The 17,195-nt window shown below is 39.7% G+C and overlaps 1 protein-coding gene across 1 annotated transcript in view; it reads right to left on the bottom strand.

Moving 5' to 3' along the window:
• The window catches only part of tnmd (tenomodulin), a 50,898-nt gene that overhangs the window by 3,805 nt on the left and 29,898 nt on the right, over positions 1-17,195 (bottom strand). Inside the window, 7 exon segments of the mRNA XM_030145774.1 lie at positions 932-966; positions 969-1,034; positions 1,460-1,478; positions 1,480-1,548; positions 1,550-1,621; positions 6,030-6,137; positions 9,727-9,867. Of these exon segments, the coding sequence (XP_030001634.1) occupies positions 932-966; positions 969-1,034; positions 1,460-1,478; positions 1,480-1,548; positions 1,550-1,621; positions 6,030-6,137; positions 9,727-9,867 (510 nt within the window).

Here is a 17,195-nt window from a genome sequence, read left to right as displayed (position 1 = left end):
TGGAATGAACTGCCGTGGTATGCATTACTCAGCTGATAGAGGCAGAACGTTTCAAAAGGAGAACAGAGTTTTTCATCCCCTGGTATGTTTTAATTGCATAGCACTGCATCTCCTGCCACTGACGATGAGGGAGAAGACAGAGAAGCTGGGGGAAATTGAGGAGTTGAGCAGGAGGTGTTTCTGGGACGGGCCTGATAAATGTCAGCATTATAGGACGTCTCATTTTTCTGTGTGTCTCTCACCATTTCTTACAGCTTTGAAGAGGAGACGAGCCTGACTCATTATCCCTGAATTTAGCTTTAGTGGCTATTCACCTGTAAGAGCTGGATGTGTGTGCATGTGTGTCTGGCATCTTTGCACCTGTGTATGTTTCAGTTAAGATATCTTTCGTGTCTAATCTCTGTGTCAATGTGATCGTGCACAATTCCTCTGTAAATATTTCAGCTTGTGATTTTCCTTCGGAGTGATGGGATAATTAATCATACAGTTACTGAGGGTTTACATTGTAAAGTACAAAATATGCCACTTGGCCTTCGTAGTCATTTTATACGCTTTGATAATTAAGTGTTATTAATAAATGTAACTTATCTATGCAGCAATGAGTGACCTTGAAGTGGTCCGATGTACAGAGCTTTCCACTGCCTCAGAAAAGAGGATGTGAAAGAAGGCATTACCGGGTGCCTGTCGGCACTAAGTTGCTGCCTTTGAAAAGCCGACATTTCCTCTCAATTCATGGAGAGACATTAAGGGAGTCTTCAATGAACTGGCCTTACTTAAACAGATATATAGAGCAATTGCTATGCCCTCTGGTGCACAAAGTCAGTTTTAAACACAATTAGTGAGCGATTTTATATGCAGAAAGAGTCGAGGCAGAGCGGAGCTGATTGAAGTGACTCTACTGTATGTCGTGTGTGTGGTCCTTGGTTGAAACCCACTTACAATAGTCATTCACAGGAATGTGATCAGGACTTCACGGGTGAACCGCTGACCTGTGACCTCTGCGTCAGGTGTGTCCACATTTTCCAGCTCAGTGTCTGAAAGTAAAAGACAGAAGATGTTCATGGATTGTGAACAGTTTCTCCATTGTTTCAAGAAACACAAGAAAGCTCTAAGATTAAGTTTTGGCTTGTAGACTCATTTCCCAATGGCTTGATGGTAATCACTAACAATCAGCATAAATGCACTGAAATTCATTCCAGATATTTCCTCTTTGTGTCATACAGTGGAGCTGCTGACACTAAAACAAATAACTTTCCACAGATTCTAATTAATAAAGTTATTTATCTCACAAATGCCTAAAAAGTACATCTTCAGTTGACCGTCAGTCTTCTCCAAAACAAAGAGTTTAGCCAGTGCTGGCTAGCTGTCCCCCCAGACCTAGATATGGCCTGCAGGGATGCCCTCCAGCAGGAGTGTTAATAGTGTGCGTTTAGAGGCAGAGGATGCCCCCTGCTCTCACCGCTTAGGGGGGAGGGATGGTATCCAGTGGATGGGCAGCTCCTGGCAAATCTCCCAGATCTTGGAGTTGAAGAGGAAGGCTGGGTTAACAGATGGGCTCCTCGGCAGGAACCCACACTTGGGAGTCCTCCACCTTCATATCTGTGGCCTCGGCCCTCATCCACTTGCTAGAAAACACAAACCCAGCACACCCATATCGCATGTCAGAGCCGGCAAAAATGTCAGGGCTGCACACAAAGCGTAAGTCCAGTGGTCTGCATCTGCACTCGCCTCCCCGGAGCGACGTAGTAGCTGAAGCCTGGTGGTTTTATCTATCACCTTTTTGTTCCGCTGAGAGGGTGGCAACTTCCTGACTCCTGACTCAACTGCCCTGACTCCCCTCTCTTTCTCTCTCACCCTCTTCTCAAGCCTCCGGCACACTCTTTTATTATTAACATCATTGAAATTTCAAGACAGTGATGATTTGACTTTTAAATGACCTTAGAACGTGGTCTTCATTAATCTGAGTGTGGCGCAATATCGTTTTAATGTGACAGGACACAATAAAGCCTTGCATTCTCCTACCCATCCCCCCCTTTCTCTCCCTCCCTCCCCTCCCCTCCACCACAATGCTTCGCTTGGCACCCACCACTATCTGTGGGCTTAATTTGTTGATACTGTAGTTCATGAGCTGTAAAGTAAAACTATTATTGCTTAATGATAGGGACTACATGTCAGTGTTGTCTAATAGAGACATATGAAGAGGATTTGGTAATGTTCTCCCCTAACAGTGCCGATATTTATTTTCTTCATGTATATGTAAATACACACACAAACAAAACCCCTCTTCCCATTCGCTGTTAATTAGTACCCAGAACAGAAAAAACAGTTCACTTGACTAATGTTTTTACAAGGTGATTTCTCTCCAGTCTAAAGATTAATTGCACATTAGTTAAGCTTGACGTAGAATCCTGGGGCTATAGTGGGAGCAAGAATCATTTATACTGGGTCGTGCCCCCTCCCTCTCTTGTTCGCCCCTGTCACTCTTGCTCGAATTAGAATACACTTTCCATGCCACTTCTTGTTGTCATCGAGCAATGCAGTGGTGACCTGCAGATAGCAAATAAAAAAAAAAAAAAAAAAAAAAAATCCAAGCCACATTCTTTCACTTCAAAGATTGCGTCTGGGCAATGGAGGTGTTTAGCCAAGCTTTTGACATACTTTCCCTCACTTTTAAGCGCCGGCCAGTAGACTAATGATGACTCGAAGGACTGGTGTAGCGTGGTGGTGGTAAGCGGAGGGGTGCTCTGGCATGAGATGGTGCACTCACCGTTCCCGTGGCTGCAGAAATTAAATCAAACTCAAGGCACACAACAGCACTCTCTAATTGGACCCTCTTAACCACTGAAGCCAACTGAGTCTTCTCTGGAAAGTAAATGGAGGTCACGACACGGGGCTCACAACATGACTTTGACTTCACAGTTGAGAAACGACTCCAATAACTTGTAGGAGGGACGCGCCTGGGGGGAAGTGGTAAAGGTCAGCATTTTAGCATGGGCAGGGATTCTAAATGCCAGTTGACAAGCACAAAGACAACATGATTACAGTTCTCCAGTTACACACTCTTCTGAAAGGCTTTTCTATTTTGCTATTGACAAATGATATATTATTAGAACACAAGCAACTTTTTATCAAGTATTGGACCTTGGGAATGATGATAATTTGTTTTTTGTGGCTGCCGCTGGTGTATGTATGCTTTCTGCCTACAGTGCACAACTTAATTATACACCAGTTGTGCTGTAGTTAATGAATTTACCCTCTCCTGCCACCATGTCCCAAGGGGGGAAACACTGTCTACATGACACATTGTTTAAAGTGGCGCTATGTTTGCGAGGGATCAACAAAGACTTTCATGATACCCAAGAGCTTTCACATCCTGCACATAACCCACTCATTTTTGTTTAAGGCAAGGTACCTAGCAGTGAATCTTAGTTGACACGTATATTCAAGAAACTCGCGGTGAGAGTTGCTCAAGGGCACTTAAGCTCAATACATCAGCAAGTACCAGGACTGAAGTTTAGTTTTCAGTTGCCGAGGTCTCAGTGGTCACCCTGCAATTCACTGAGCTCATATCTTCATGCAAACAAATATGAGACAAAACAAACAGTTCTTGCAGGACTATTCACATCCTCTGTTGTGGTGTTGTTCCGCTGCTCACTGTTTTTTCTGTTTGCAGTTGTTTCTGAGTGGGAGGTTTTGGGTTGCTGGGTGAGCTTTGGTCATCCATATTAAGTGGCTGTTTAATGGAGCCAGCAGCAACCACTGACAATGTTAAGGGGCTGTGAGGGAGGCGGATGGCGATTTCCGTGTCAGACTGGGGGAACTGGAATGAAGCTCAGGGATTACTCCCTCAGACATTTCATGGAGGAGACAATTGAAAAAGGAGGAAAAAATCCTGGCAAACAATTCAGGTTTGTCACCTGGTTCTCCCTCATAGGGAATGCATTTTCTTATCAGCCGCTTGCAGTTTTTCCGCCAATTTTTTCCATTGTTTTCTTCTCTGCTCTAAGCCTGTCGTGGGTGCTCTGAGCCCTCCCTCCTAAAAGCCTGCAACTGGCTTAACTACAAACTATTAGTGCTTGGCTTTAACCCCTGTGAGCTTCATGTGTTTCACCACCTGAGGAGAAACTTGCTGATCTCCTTCAGGGTCACATAAGGCTGGAGTCTCTCAGAACACAGATCAGGGCTGCAGTCTACGTGAGGACACTCTTTGTGGGGGTCACAAAAAAGGTCACTGCCCTGTTTTGGAATAACAACACTGGTAGCCACTGTAGGATGTTCAGAGCAGTATTAACAAAAACCACATTTGTATGGTATGTCACATATATGAATTAAACACTTGAGTGGTCCCTACTTTGACAAGTTAAAACCTTCCCCCAAGAAATAATTTCCATGTGCAACAAAATGCTGAAAGAAACAAATGCCACCCTAAATGTTGTTATCATCATGTTTGCCTACAATATTCAGTCTTGTAATGCAAAATCTGCCTGGGAGCAGTTGAAGCGTGATGTATATATGTGATGAGTCACTTGGTAAGGTTAGATAAAGATCAAAAGGTCAAACATGCAAGAGGCATTAACCGTTGATATGTTCATATATGAAGGTACATTGTGTAACATGGCACTCAGTAGTGCTAGTTTCAGACTGCAACAAAAAAATGACAAAAGTTACACGTATTTTCAAGTGATCATACACATAAAACGCTAGAGTACTTATGAATAAAATAATCATTTCTGCAGTCAAATCCAGTGTTCCACAGTGCACCTTCAAGCAAACCTACAGTCTTTCAGCCTTAACCAAAGTGGTTTGGGACCCTCCTACATGAAAGTCACTGATTATACATCAACAATGTTCATGTAGTACAAGACTTGAGCAACCCCCCAAAAATAAATAATACAAAACTTCACAAACACATGATTACTAGTAAATTAATTGAATTTCTAGAAGACAAGGCTGTATTAATTTTAAAATTTAATGTAAACACGGCTTACAAAAATATTTTGATACAATTTTGATTGTACTTGGTGCAGGATTAACTTTTTTGCCCATGGCAGTTATAAAAAAAAGGTTTCCGTAACTGTTGGTGTAAACCCTAGTCATTTTCCTGGCCTTAGATAATTCACTTTGGAGCTGTGAATTAAGCCAATTAGGCTTCACAGTGCTCAAAAAAGACAGAAATGGCACGGGCATATGGTGCTGCCTTGGCAATTAGAATCTGTACTCTGGATCAGACATGATGAAGATGAGAGGAAAAAACAAAACAGCGTTTGGTTTTTGGGTGTAACAGCTTGTGTTCTTAAAGTTAAAACTGAGCCTGGGTTTGCTTGGACTGACAATTGGCTTATTCTGTTTTTAAAATGAAGCAGTGAGCGGGGAGTGTCAGATATGTGCCAGCTACTTCTTCCCTGCTACAATGTGAAATGTAAATGAGACCATGCTAGCAGTAGAGACGTTTGAAAAAGGGATTTTCTCTTTGAACATACGGCCCACTCAGTGAATTGCACTGTGACACTGAAAAATTGGGAATTTTGATTGATTGAATTTCTTCCATTTCTTTTGCTGAAGTTCACATACAACTATAAGACCCAGAGAAGTAAAATGAATCACTCAAAACTTGGAGAGGAGCCTCGTGAATTTTACAAAGAAAACATCTCTTAAAAAATACCATTTTAATGGCTTACCTCTCACTCAGACCTCTCTTGCACCCTTCCCCCTTTAGGCTATTTGGGTAGAGCCTTTGGAGGAGATGATTAAAAATTAATATTGGCTCAAGATTGACAGCAAACACTATTTGATGTGAGCCACAAAGAGGCTATGAGTTTGTGGGCAGTTTTCTGATGGTTTCACAGAGACCACAAACTCCAGTTTATTCTTCAGTGAGAAGGGTGGGGGAGATGGGATAAGATGGACAGGCTGAGGATTTGTGTGGTGCTCACAGTGCTCTACTCTGGTTATCTCTGTACAATATGCATGACAGCTTCTGTTGGACTACAGAGAGTCGGAGGTACAGACAGCTGACGGAGGAGGCATACCAGTAACTCTGTGTCCTCAGCCTCCACCTCTGTCACTGTGGGTAGTTTTCGAGTTTGGGTCCTGATGTAGCACCTCTGATGTTTGGCAAAACGGATCCCAGTGATTCCCTTTGAAAAAAGAGAAAGATATGAAAGGATACTCAGATATTCAGATATATGTATCATTCATTAGCTTTCTGTGATGTGGATATCCCATAAGCACTGGGGCGTTTTAAAACGCTCAGCTTTTTCCTGATAATCAAAGCTCTTAAAAAAAGTCAGAGAAGTTAAAACATAATGAGTAAGAAGAGGTTGTTTTGATCTTTTTTGTATTTTTTTTTTCAGCATGCTATAAAAATGATGACCACTTGGCCCTTGCAACACAATTCTTGCTTTCAAACTGAATGGAAGTAAAAGAAAAAAGGCGGGGGTGTTCCACCATGGCTGTATAATACTTCATAGCAGGATGTATCACACAGGAGAGCCAAGTGACATTGTTGAGAATGAAGTGTTTTCTACAGAGACTGCCCCCATTGAATTAGCCAGTCATAGGTCCCTGTCACTCTCTTAATCTGCGCAGTCAAGTGTGGAGTCACTCTCTTCAGCTCCACTGATGATCCTCCACCATGTGGACTGTAGCTCTTTTCAGTCTGACACACAGAGCCTCAATAGGCAAGAAAGATCTGTTAATTCTCTCCCAGTGCCATTCTCTGTTAATCTAAGATATTCAGCCGGAATGAGTCTCAAAGACGTTCAGTAGATCAGATTGTATCCAATTTATTTTCTGCAGAGGAGAGCTGCTCATTCAGCATACTGTATTAGAACAGACGGCAGGATCTACATCTGCCACGGCTGCTTTAAAATTGTATCAACTGAAAATTGTTAGAGCTGTAGCATGAAAATGGACTTGATTCAATCTAAATTTAATTACAGTAACACGGTGATTGCTATGACATCTCCTTTGAATACGTTAACTTGACCATGTGGGTGCTGTTTCTACATTTTCAGTGGTGCTGTCAGTCTGAAAACCAGATACCAGCCGCACCAGACATGATACAAAGTGATGCCTGTCATAATCTACCGCATGTAATTTCATCTGTGCGGAAAAAGGATGGAGCCATAATAGTCTCAAGCACAAAAGCATAATGTTTATGCCGGGCTTTATTGTGATGAGTCTCTTTTTAATTTGAGTGTACTGTATTGGTTAGCTGCAGCAGAAGAGGAGAGGACAATGTTGTGATGGGATACAATGATTACAGAGGTTGGTCAACCAGAAAATGAAGAAAGACACATTAACATAGGGATGAGAAACAGAAAAGCGATGTCATTTTAGAGACAATGTTAAGATATCCACTTGGATTATCCATGTGCAAGATGCTCATCTGTGTCTGCACAAAGCTGAATGGAAAATGTAGCATGTATCTTTCAACGTCTGTGGATAAAGATTTTAAGTCATGTCAGAGGGAGTTATCTGAGTGGAAACCTTGAAAGTACTAACAATTCTCTCTAGTCCAAAGGCGTATTTTAACCATAAAACATTGAAATATATGATTAAAATGGCAACATATCATGCATTTCATCTGAAAATATAGAACATCAAGAACATACTGTCATCACCTTAACTTATGACATAATTAGCATTTCAGAACATACTTATAACCTGCGTCAGTTCTAAAATAAGTCTTTTATAGTTTGTGTTATCACCTGGGAAGCACAGTAAGATCACTAAAATCCAACCAGCAGGCTAGGCGCTATGCTCAACATCAGCTGCAGTTTTCCTGCAGATTTCAATAATGCTCAAACAAGTTTTGGGCGGATGAATGCTGGAGGGGATTTCTGTAACTTCCGTATTATTTGCTGTAAGAAAAGGATGCAGCACAGTGTAGAACAGGAGAAACAAAGGTTAGTTTGTTTTTTTTCTCCTTTCTCTTTAAATTCCCCTCAGACCGACACATCCTCTCCCTGCTAAACTCTGTCTAAAAGGAGAAAACCCCTACTGTATAGGGCTTGAGAAGTATAAATACACAAACCTTTAATATATTCTTTGTATAAGCACAACCAAATTTATGCTAACATTGTTCTGCTGACTGGATAAACCTTTTCTTGTAATTTAAATAAGCTAAATTGATGCTGGTAATTAGATTTTCAGACCTTTTCAGCAGAAAGAAAACATTTATACATGACAGATATTTTGAGTGTTATTTTGGTTATGGTATGTTTTGGTTTACACAAAAACCATTTAGTAAGGTTAAGAAAATATGTACTGTACCACACAAGAATGTTTTTCCTCTGCGGTTCAGTAATGCTATAATTTGTGGTTATTGAACTCTGAATTTCAGATAAGGTTAAGGCCAATTTTCTAAAATGTGGCTTTGTTTATTTGTATCTATTATGAATTAATGTAAAAATTACTCTGGTGGTTCTCTCTCAAGATGGCTTTTCTCAGTTTTTTTTTTTTTTTTCCCTCTTTCCCATTTAAAACGAGTCCAGTATTGCCCGGAAACAATGGTAAGTGGATTTTGCCTGTGGTCCACAGTCCTGGTGGCATAATCCCCTCATTTTCCATTCCTCACACAGCCCTCGGGCTCGATGGAGATTGTTTCAGAGGTGGCTCTGGTCTGTGTAATAACATGCAACCTTTTTTGTTTTGTATTAAAAAAAATCACATCTTACATCAGCGTGTAGCTACCACTTAGTATAAGCTATTGTAAGTTTTGTAAGGGCTTTGTTTCCTTCTAAAATCACAATAAGGTTTGAATTACTCTGCTCCCTCACTTGTTTCTTAGTCTTCCGTGGTAGAGCACTGAATCAAACAAATCTCCTCGGGGGATATGCTCCACTAACAGGAAGTGGAACAAGCAACAGGCATATGTGTTTGCATGTGTGTATGTAAGGGTGGAAGAAGGACACACAAACTGTTCTGGGTGAAAGAAAAGAAAGAAATAGCGAGATTGATTGCAGAGGTTAAAGCTTTCCAGTACAGTGCTGTTTCCATCATACAACCATTTTAGATTCACAAAGACCATTGTTGGAAAAACAATCACAACTCAGTGTAGGTTTTTATTTGGGATGAGGTTTATCCTGTAACGTTCAGCCTTGCAACCCAACATTTCACAGTAAATAATGGCACAAGAATAAGTGCATTCATTACCCAGTCAAGCAGCAAGCTCCCTTTGCCGAGGTGCAGCATGTGTAACCTCCTGCACACTTGAGCAGGATTTAGGAATGAAAGGTAAGTTAATGAGTTCAGCTGGAGACAAAATTGAAGTCGAAAAAGGTGTGAGATACAAATAGAGATGGGTCTCTTAATGGTGTTTGTCTTTTTGTTGCAAAGAAGTTGCTGTATCAAATTAGTCGAGAGGAAAATGAACCTTTCTATGCTGCACTGCACCTGTTTAGTTTTACAAGTTTATGTTCATGCAAGCTAAAAATATGTGCATGTATGATTTCCATTATTTTAGTCACTGATAACCATTATTGTCTGCGTTTTCTGTTTCATAGCTCTATCACTTTCATAGCTTTTCTACAGTGGGCGACAAAATAGGAGTAAATATGATTTGAGTAAAAGGATAAACGATGTCAACCACACTTTAGAAAAGGGCAACATGTGAACATAATAATGCTACTCCGTCGAAGAAAAAACACAATTACAACATTGGTTTTCTACCTAGTTGTAGTAGCTTACACATACTCGTTCAACCTTATAACCTATACTTACATTTTTGAAGTCGTGCACCTCAAGTACTTCCTCGCTCCCATTTCCCATTCTGAAGATTTCAATGCGCTGACCTGGGTCAATCTCCATCATGCTGTCAGTCTCTACTCCATCCACCACAGCTTTGTACTGATGGTCATATACCTGCAACAAACAAATCCGGCTGTGATTCTACATCAATATGTCAACCTTATTCAAGTCAAAAATCACAAAAGGTCTATTAAACTAAGCAAATGTTTGAGTCCACCCCATTGAAATAAATTCCCCATTTAACTCCTCTGTACCGAACAGGTTACCTTGATTTTTTTTTTTTTTTTTCATACAGACAATTAGGTCTAATAGTGCTGTCAGTGACAAATAAATAAAATGGTTTTGAAATGTTAGTAAAAAGATTTAGGTTTAGAAAAACATCTACAGCTGCAAAATCTAGCAAATGTCTAAAAGTTCCATTCAACTGCACAGATTTTAAGGCATTAGTTCAATGGTCATGGAAAATGTCAAATTAATTGGAAGTTGCAACAAGAAATGTAGCGTTTGTGTTGACTAGAAATTACATCTGTGGGAGGAAATGTCACTAACCAGTGACTGGTTTGTGTAAAATCCACAGTAAAAACAAAGACATAACATTAACTCTAAGAATTGTTGTATGTATTCAAAATATGTCTAACCTCTTCTATTTGTTAAATTGATCATTTGAGATTAAACCAGCCCTTGAAGGAAATATCTGGTATTTTAACAATGAAATCTTGCACGACTCTGTCTATTTGCAGTTTGCTACTAAGCAGGTAATGGAAAATGGGTTTGTAGAGGTTATTTGCTGAAAACAGATGCCTGCTGCTGGAAACAATATTGATAGGAGTGGTGGAAGTGAATCAAAACAGTAAACAATAGGGTGTAAGATGCTTAAAAAACAACAATGTAAGACTGAAACTGCAGAATCAGGTGACGCTTTTCTGTGTAACATCTTCTACATTAGTCATTCAGTTTGTTAACAAACCAAAAAATGAAGCTACACTACTGAATGGAGGTTATTTCTCTCCATATTAGCCTGTTATCCACATCAATATAAAACACTGTAACTGCCATATGGATATGGAAACAAACTGAGGTCAGTGATAACAATCATTTGTGCAGCTCTGTAATATATTTTGTAATATTAGAGCATGTATTGATAAGAGTTAACTGCAAGCAAAATAAAGACCCTTTGAATGCCTCCCTGTACTGTAAAAGCTTTTTCTCCACTGTTGCCTTAAAGCAGTGTTGTTTATCACAACTGCTTGCTTATGTACTGTTCTCGGACACGCATGGATAACTCTTAAAATTCCCTGTCTGAAAAATGATTCATGCCCACCAGCTGAAAATATGCTATTAATATTTATGTGAGGGTTGTGTTATGATGAGAAATATATTGCTGAGTTCATCTTCATCTGTCTCAGTGGCAAATCAGACTTCGCCAATGAGACGCATGATTAATGAATACACTCGGATGGGAGTCCGTCAGGATTTATATCCCTCATCAGAAACATCTGAACGTCCTCTAACGCAAAATTAGCTTTTACTTTACACTCTTTCACATGTTCGCTTTTAACATGTTGTGTATCTGCTGGCTCCTATGTGAAATTAAATACGCCGGATCCCATATAGCGCTGACTTTTTCCTATTTTGTGGGAGAACAGAGTAATAATGATCAAATGGGGGTATAATTCTTAATAGAAGATCACTGTTAGAATGGCACTGGCCTATAAATCTCCATTAACATGGGTCACAGTAGCCTTGGTTCCAAAGAGAAGAAGAACTCGAAATCGTCAGGAGAAGCCAAATTAAGATGGGCTTGAAATTTAAGTGTCAATTGAGCAGTTATGGATAAAATTGGGGCTATTAAACAGTCTGCAAGTCTGTGTGGTGAATTAAAGTTCTATTTGAACATTTCTTTTATATTAACATAAAGGTGGAATGGGGGAATAGAATCTGGAGGCTTATTGATTTATACTAAAACAGTGAATTACATTTTCAGCAGGCTATCACTTTTGATGAAAATCCAGCAGTGAGAATCTCCCCACCGCACCAGGTTGAAATAGATAATAATGTATTACAACAGTTTGACTTCAACTGGTTCAATATCCAAAGCTGCTGCTGTGCACCACAAATGGCATGCTGAAAATAGAAATGAATAGCCTCTGTATGGCCTCTTTTCATACTTATAGATACTTCACAACATTAGGGAACTTGCAGAGTGATTTATGCTGCAATAAGGGGGAGGTTAAACAACACAACACAATATTTTGCCTCATCATAACAACAGTTGTTTCTGCACTGATTCTCATTATTCTCATTGCTGTAGAAGTAAATAGTCCATATGTCTAAAATTATGCAATGAGAGATTTAAAAAAGACTTGTTTCCCATAATTTACTTATCTTGTTCCATTTCTAAATAGTAATTCACATAAACTGTCAGCAGGCTGCAAAACCTTTAAAAAGGGACTGTGAAAGTTAATTAACTTCCCGTATGACACTGAACAGGCAGATAAAGGGCAGCACATGGGAAAGGCTCCAATTTATGTTACATTCTTGCTATAAGAACACTGAAAGGCTGACTACTCTGGTCACAAAGACTTCGAGTACATTTGAAAGTGTCAACAATTATACTACTGTGACATTAAAGCTGCATGGGCAACGGTTCTACTTAAAAATATACCAGTCATGTATTTCATGGTTAAAAAAAAAAAAAACTTTACTCAGGACTTTAGATTCCAGGAGCTTTTCTGGATCTCAATATAATTCTCATCTTCTATGGTCACTGAGCAAATTCTTCCTGACGGAAAATGCTGTTAATGCAAATCAGATCTGGAAAATTCTCCTAATTAGCCACTGAGTTAAACATTAAACATTTTACTTTATATCTCTGTTTTGTCTTCTTTCTCCTTGCACTCTTCATTTTCCCTTGTAACTTTGTTGAGAAAAGGTGCTGATGAATAAATTAAATTAAATTGGTTGATGTTTCTCTGTAGGCTTTCACTGTTTCTGACTTGTTTTGTTGATATAATGAAAAGGCTCAGTACAGTTTAAATTATGAACTTGCACTTTAACTCGTAAATGTATTTTTTTTTTTTTTTTACCGAACTCGAAAAGTGTCAATAGAAAGTTTAATATCTTTCACATCTTAGCCTCTCCTTTAATTATGGTATATCAGAGGAAACTGTCTATCTTAAGGTATCTGGCCATTCTTTTAAAGTCTGTGCGAACTCTCTGAAATCACATTTTATGAATTCCAAGGTCTGATGCTCCTAGAATTCAAGGAGTTTCCTGTCGACATGTCAAGTTTCCTACTGAGGCTATAAGCAACAGTCTGTAATCTGAAGTTCAGCATTGACTCCCTGTTGTCTCAACAGCTTTTACAACTTCTAAGAGTGTGCTGAAGTGCAAAAACACAGCACTCACAGCAATGAGAGTAGTTAGTTTTAAGAAAGCAAAGCAAAGCAGCAACAACAAAATGAAGTTTTGGATGTTTCTGGTATTTTTCAAACTGAACAGAGGACTTGAACACTTAGAGGTTACTCTAAATAACAACCTGCTGCCATAGTGAAATGCACATTGATTGCAAAGTAGCATTACAGCAAAGCAAGCCTTGTTATTATTTTGAAAACTGCCTTCCACTATGTCCGATATCCCTCCAGAACAGCTGGTCTTTTTCTTCACATCAGAAGACACCTCAGACTCTTGTACTGTATGCGATAAAGAATTCAGATCTCCACAGCTAAGGAAAACATTCAAGCACAGGATTGTGAGGCGATCTGTGTGGAAGCCTTCACAGACAATGCCTTGTTTATTTCCTTTGTTCAAGGTTTCTGTCTGAAGTGATTCTTAACAACCTCCACTAGATGTTTTCAAACACAGAGTCACAATAAAGGGAGCGAATGAGAAGCGGCAGGCTCAGTCTGACCTGCAGGTTGTTTGTGCGAATAGGTTCTGTTGTGGCACCCGAGGACATTAAGTAAAGGTCACATAGATGTTGTTACAGGTGAGTGGGTTGCACTTGGTGCTGCGTGTGTATGTGGCAGGAAAAAGCACGTGCATATGCGCTTCCATGGAGGAGGTGACCATGGGAATGAGAGAGATGAGTTGATGACAATATGTCCTCTTAGTTGTCCTTGAGGGTTAAGAGATAGAGGCTCCAGTCAAGCGTAACTGGATGCCTGTCACTCACGGCATGGTGGTGACGGCGGTGGAGGCGTGGGGGCAGGAAAGGTGGCACGAGGGCTGAACAGAGCGCGGGGCCTCCTGGGAGCCATAGGCAGCGCCGTGATAGATTGAGGTGGGCAGCAGCTTAGACAGTCATACCAGTGAACGCTGTGTCCTTTTGGCTTTAGTTCCTCTCTGGTTCTAAACAATTACCAAGATAAAAAATGTTGCCTTTACGTGTCTATGAATCACAAATACTAATTGGAGTGTTTCTAATGACATTGTATAGAGGTGAAGTCCCACCTCTACAGTAAGAGACATGTATTTTTTTATATGATGAGAATATTATTATTGTTTTTTTTTCCTGAGTTGTATTATGCCTTCATTTACAATACAGTTTGATGTAAGTGACATTAAATGCCAAGAAAGTGACAGTTTATTCGAAAACCTCTGAAGTATCAGGCTGTGAAAATACATAAATAGAAACACAACACAAATCCAACAGTTGTGGAAGTGATGTGATCATAACTCATATCATGGTATTGTCTATTGTGTGACGAGATGACATATGGAACTTGTATTTCTCAATGGAATATATCATTGTACTGCCATGATCATGTAATGTAAGAAATGTAACTGCAATGTAAAAAAAAAAAAAACCACACAGGAAGAATGGCTGCTATGATGCAAAAGCTAATGGGGATCTAAATAAAAAAAAGAATCAAACAAACTGTCTCTACAGTCTCTGCAGCTTCCACACTTGTAGTGGTTTTCATCTCTTTAAATTTTTTTTAACCTTCCTCTTGAAGAACTAGGTTAAATAGGTTTCACACAAATCTAGACGTTACTTTAAGACAAAATGCCAGTTACTGGACTTGAATTCTAAATTCACAAACACAGCCCAGTTCAACTTAGAATCAAACCCAGAAGCTTCTCCCTGTGAGGAAAACATGCTAACCACTACACCACCGGTATTGGTGTCAAGCCTGTCCCCAGACGATAGCCTGGTTTTGTCTGTCTTTTATGTTGTCTGTCATTTCCTGTTTTATTTTGTTAAGTTTCCCTCGTGTGTCATGTCTGGTGTCTTTGCTTCCTTTCCTGACTGTGTCAACTGCTCTTGATTACCTGACTCTGCCCTAATTTGTTCCACCTGTGTCTCATTGTCTTCCCTCCCTTTTGTGTATTTAAGCCCTGTCTTTCCCCCTTGTCAGTCACCAGTTCGTATTTTCTTGTGAGATACTTACCAGTGTTTTGATCCTGTCTGTCTACCTGTGTTTGACCCGGTTTGCCATCTCCGTTTTTGCCTGTTGCCTTATCCCTGTCGGTTTTGCCTGCCTCATTCTGACCTCCTGGTTTTGACCTCCTCGCCTGATTTTACGGTACGTGAGCTAGCCTGATCCCTATGTCCTGTGCCTGTCTGACTGCCTACCCGTGTATGACCTGTTTCCGCCACTGACCTCCCTCTGCTTTTCCCTAGTGGGGGTTCCGACGCGTACTACTGACGGAGGGTTCTCGTCCCCGGTCCGGGTATAACCCTGAGAAGACCTGGTGTCCATTATCCTCAAGATTTTGTTCATATACATTATCATTGATCTGTCAGTGAGCTTGGTGTTTAATAAACACTGTGAACTTTTACATCTGTCTCTGGGTCGTGCATCTGGGTTCAGCTTTCATACACTGAGCATTACAATTGGTACATATTCAGTGAGTAGCAGCTAATAAACTATCAGCCACAAGTCAAACATCTAATCACAGCAAACAGTTTTAGAGTATAGAGTACTTTGTCCCATGTTGGAGTGTGGCAGACTGGAGGCAACAGTAACTCTCTACTCACTCTAGTGTTACAAAGTGGAATTACAAGACAGGATGGGGGGGTGGGGTGGTAGTTGATTAGCATGCTAAAAGCTGCAAGTATCTCTGCAATAAAATACTTTGACATCTTACATCTAATGTCATGCTCTGATGCTAATTTTAGGCCATTTTTGGGTGTTGTAAAGTAGACCCACTACAAATAGCTCCCCATTTGTAATATGTGTAGGGAGTCAGAATGTCATTGATATGCATTTAGTCATCCACTACCATCTGCCTGTTGATGACTGAGGAAAAAAGATCTGGCTCTTGTTGGTTAAACAGCATAACACTGAGAAATGTTGATATGAAGTGTATTTCTGGTTAAGGAAACAGAGATATAGATGTCAGTGGTTTACAAAAACATCCAATTTATGAGACATGCAGGTTCATATTTTCTTTGACTAAATCTTCCAAAATAAGCCACACACTTTAATAATCCTTGTTATATAATACGGTTCATTTCAGACACCCCAGCCTCTCTAGAAGCACCACGACTACAGACGAGAACTCATGCCTAATACGCTAAATTAGTCATTATATCAGCGCCTTCTTTCACAGTTCAAAACACCCTTTTTCGTCAACATCAGAAAATATAACAGAAAAGAGCCACAAGAAAGGAACAAGCAAATGTTTTACTGATACTACGACTGGTCACTTGTCTTTTTCAGTAAAAGCCACGCAATTATAGTTTTCTGTCAAAAAAATACAGGAGTTAAAAACAATCATTTAAACTCTAGTTGTACACTGACTCTCATATAGATAGATAGATAGATAGATAGATAGATAGACATTACATAAGCATCTGCACATACAGTGTTTCATATCCAATTACTGTCATGCTTTCTATGTTTGTTTCCATTTGTAGTTCCATCTGTAGTTGTTGTCTGAATGGGTAACGGTACTGTTTTTATACACATGCATGGCTACGGGTCTATATAACTGAGACTTAATAGAGGTTTTTTTTCCAGTTAAGATGCCTCATTGTACATAAGAAAAAAAATGGCCATAAAAATATTTGTTTTATCAGTTGTGTTGCTTTTATCTTCAGTCTGTTTTATCCATTTGTTGTGTTTCTGTTCAAACCTGGACTAAGCTTCAATCAGCAAACCAACAGACTGTATATGCGAATTTGTTGCATTGTTTTTCTCTGTGATTCTAACAATGTTTTCATACTCTGTAAAAAAACATAGAAACAAACCAAAGAAACCCTATCATTAGACTATGAGTGATAATAACTACATTTATACAATGTTCTTTGCCATATACCATTCAGTCTTTGCATCTGTTAATACACTTTATCAAATATATGGTTTAATTTATGGCACTATTGACAGTATAGGCATAAATATGTTAGACCTTAAAGCTGCATTACTTGTCACTGAGCTAAGAATTCCATTGGTGGTGTGAGAGGACGTAAGACTTCTACATCCACTGCTTGTGTT

This window comes from Sphaeramia orbicularis, chromosome 10 (genome assembly GCF_902148855.1).
Source record: "Sphaeramia orbicularis chromosome 10, fSphaOr1.1, whole genome shotgun sequence".
NCBI classification, from domain to species: domain Eukaryota; kingdom Metazoa; phylum Chordata; class Actinopteri; order Kurtiformes; family Apogonidae; genus Sphaeramia; species Sphaeramia orbicularis.
This window is presented reverse-complemented; position numbering and strand designations above follow the sequence as displayed.